General features: G+C 37.6%; 1 protein-coding gene across 1 annotated transcript in view; it reads left to right on the top strand.

The window, feature by feature from the left end:
- The first annotated feature begins 12 nt into the window (after window positions 1-12).
- Window positions 13-3600, top strand: part of rsph9 (radial spoke head component 9) — a 5627-nt gene continuing 2039 nt past the window's right edge. The window contains exons 1-4 of the mRNA XM_014011955.1: window positions 13-794; window positions 901-1039; window positions 1345-1465; window positions 1688-1834. Coding sequence (XP_013867409.1) covers window positions 568-794; window positions 901-1039; window positions 1345-1465; window positions 1688-1834 — 634 coding nt within the window. The 5' untranslated portion in view covers window positions 13-567. The remainder of the gene's footprint in view (window positions 795-900; window positions 1040-1344; window positions 1466-1687; window positions 1835-3600) is intronic.

Below are 3600 nucleotides of genomic sequence, written 5' to 3' on the forward strand. Positions count from 1 at the left end.
TATTAGGCCTACAACTACCAGCATTTCACTTTTAGGGTTTTAGGGTCAACCAAATGTTGACCCTAAGCTAAAGCTACAGGTCATTTTTAAACTAAAACAAACAGAAATGCTCGCTGCTTGTCATTTCCTGAATGCAAAACTTCTTAGGAAAACATTCAGACCGAGTCATGTTACTTTCATCCGCAGAGTCATCGGATCTCCCCTTTGTGGATGAACCACAGTCACTTTTGACATGACGCGCTCATTGCTTTCACTGCCCGCAGCTGTCACGCACGTACGTAAAACAGACGGCGGATGACGTCAGACGCATTTGGGATGGTTAAAAAAAAAAAACCCAAACATTTCGCAACGACCAAACTGAGACATTACTGTTTATCATTGCATTTTGTTTCCTTGATAGTGGTTTCTGTGATGGGGAACGGAAAAAAGTGAAGATAAAAAAAGAAAGAAAGAAAGAAAGAAAAGAAAAAAGCAAACAAGTGAGGTTTGCTGTCATAGCAACCAAACGCGCAGATTAGCAAATAGCTTGAAAACATCTTAAGCTAGCTGCCTTTAAAAAGTATCATAATGGATCCAGACTCACTGCACTATTTTTTGGACTTAGTTCCCGTTTGTGGGAACATTTTAACTGGCGGACAAAAAGCTGCCCTTTCAACTTCTTTGGCTCCTCTAAAGACACACTTCAAGTTCCGGCGAGTCTTGTTCTGGGGCAAAATACTGGGGTTAAATGAGGACTACTTCATTGTCCAAGGGAGAGGAGAAGATGAAATGAAAGACAGAAAGTTTCTGTACAGGTAAGGCAGACATGTGTTCGCATGCTGTTTTTTTTTTTTTTTTTTTTTTTTTTTTTAAGCTGCTGCATGTTTGTCCTCATTCTGTCCTGTGGATGGTCACCTGCAGCTTCAACTGCATCGACTGGTTCCTCCTGCCCAGTGTCACAGACTCTATGATTGAGCWGGTGGCATTAACTGCCAAGGGTTGCTTTGAAGGAGACCCCTCTTTTACCTACAAACCTGAGAMTGCAGAGGAAGATGCATTGGTAAGAAACATCAGCACACAAACTGAGATTTTCATCAAGGAAAGCATCCTCCTGCAGTACATGCAAAGCCTCTAGGCACGTTTACATCTGTACTCCCTCCAGATTATAAATAAATACTAAATATGCAAATGTCATGATCATTTTCTTGGAATAATTTGAAATAGTTTTCATCTTAGTCGTAATGTTTTTCTTTGGATTTTGGCTGCGTTTTAACCTTTTTTTTCTAGATTTTTAGTGTTTTTTTTTTTAAAGATATTACGTGTACATATGAAATCTCATTTTAGGAGCATTTTTCCCTGTTTCAGACTGAGGAGATGAGGCTGGCAGTGACAGTTCACCACATTGATGAGGAAGCGTCTGTGGTGCCTCGAGGCGCCTTCATCACAAATCCACGTGGTCTTGTTCAGACCAACAGCAGCTTTGGTGGTAAATTCGCTGCACATCAGTGCCAGTAGTGTCTAACTGTGGTCTGCTGAAATTTGCAGCTGCATGATGACTCGTGCACTCGTTTTAGTAAATATTTAGTGATTATCTTTGTTCAATCCTCGTGATTATTATTTTTTATTTATTTTAATTTTTGGAGGGGTGGCTGTAGTCAGCTGTGATTCAGCCTCCATTCAATGTTTAATTTTTTTTCCCCCCCCACAGGTTTGTCTGACTCAGAGGCAAGGAAGCTTAACAATTTCATGCACTTCAGGCCGCCAAAGAAGTTACAGAAGCAATCCAGATTGCAGATGGGTGAATGGAGCCCAGCCATCGACTTCCTGGATGTGCTTTCTGACGACATCACTGAAGGTGAAGCCACACCCTCAAAAAAAAAAAAAAAAAAACATCACTTCTTGTATTCGTTCCAAACACTTTACCCTCTGAGAAAGTATGAAAAGGTAAAACTCTCAGACAGTATTCTGATTGATGTGTTCTTAATGTCACGTTACAAAAAAAGGGTGGGATTTTAAGTCGGCGTGTTGCGTCATCTGATCAGAAAACCATATGGGATTCATCTAATGACAATTTGAATCGTTTTACCAGTAAACTGATTACATGAAAAGGTTACACTGATGTGTTTTATCTAAAATCTRTTTGATGATATGAGGGAGATTAGAAAGATTTCCTGGACACATGTGGCAATAATCCCCCGCTTGCTCATCTAAAAATCAGATTATTTCCGTTGAACTTTATTATCTAGACTCCTAAAKTCAATCCATTTGTGAGTAAGGATGAGCAACATAAATTAAACATAAATCGCAGACACTCCATGAATTGTTAACATCCTCTGAAGAAGATCCTTGATTGATTAACTCCTGATTCAGGATTCTGTATTTTCTTTTAGTTAATATTTCTTGTCAGCTATCATCGTGCGGTTGACTTCCAGGTCCGAAGTTCAGCAGTTTGTGGCGAACYCAGACACAGACTGCGCTGCATGTAATGGAAAAAAAAATCAAACCCAGAAGGCAAACATGAAGCCATAAATACTGTAAAAACCAGTCATGTGAACTTATTTATGTGCAGTCATGTCAACAAGATGGTGTGGTTGGTAGCTGGATCCAGTCCAGGCCAGATTGAGTATACACAACAAGGTCCTGGGTGTAAAAGTATGCTTATGTTTTAGAGGTAAAGACGAAGAAAAAAAAAAAGAAGTTGTTTGGCAGCCACAAGCAAACCTGTTGCAGATGTGTGATTTAAGAGAGCTTCCACATGTGCGTTTGTTTATGTGCTCTTTGGATGTCAGCGGTGTCGTCACCGCAGTGGATAGCACACAGCTGCTTGTGTTCTCACAAATTTTTATTTTATTGTTTTAAATGATGAAGACCTCACATTTTGGTACAATACATAAAGTTCGGTCAAATTACAGGTGCTTTAAAAAAACACCTCCTCCTTTACAGGGGTATCAAACTCATTTTCACAAAGGGCCACATGAACTTGTAATGAACTTTGATGTTTCAGGTTTAACTTTGACTAAACAGTGTTTGGTCAAAACAGACATTTCCTCTTTTAAACACTGATAAGTACTAAGTATGACTGACCAAATCTGAAATAAATACAGAAATATTAAAAGTAAAACAAAGTTTTACTCACTGATGAGTTTCTAGTCAGAGTTGTAAAGTAACTAAGTACAAATACTTTGTTACTATACTTAAGTAGAAATTTTGGTTATCTTTACTTTACTTAATTATTTTTCAGCGTACTTTTTACTTTTACTCATTACATTTTTACAGAATTATCTGTACTTTCTACTCAYGTTTTTTTTAAAGTTAAGTAGAAAGTTTTTACTCCAATTTTATTCCGAGTTATTACTTAAAAAAATACTATCCTGATAAATTGCGTCTCCTGGATAGAGTGAATTTAATTGTGGTTGGATGAGAAGTATAAATATATACCATTCTGATACAATATTACTTTGTACACAACCCATCACAGCTGCACGTTTAGAAATTTTTTTTTGCAGAAGTCACCTCCCAAAAAGTGTCATTTTGGAAAAATCTAACTGCTCACTTTTACTCAGTACTTTTAATACTTAAGTAGATTTTGTGTCAGAATTTTACTTTTGATAAGTACAAAAA

The sequence above is a fragment of the Austrofundulus limnaeus genome, unplaced genomic scaffold (genome assembly GCF_001266775.1).
Source record: "Austrofundulus limnaeus strain Quisiro unplaced genomic scaffold, Austrofundulus_limnaeus-1.0 Scaffold86, whole genome shotgun sequence".
Taxonomy (NCBI): domain Eukaryota; kingdom Metazoa; phylum Chordata; class Actinopteri; order Cyprinodontiformes; family Rivulidae; genus Austrofundulus; species Austrofundulus limnaeus.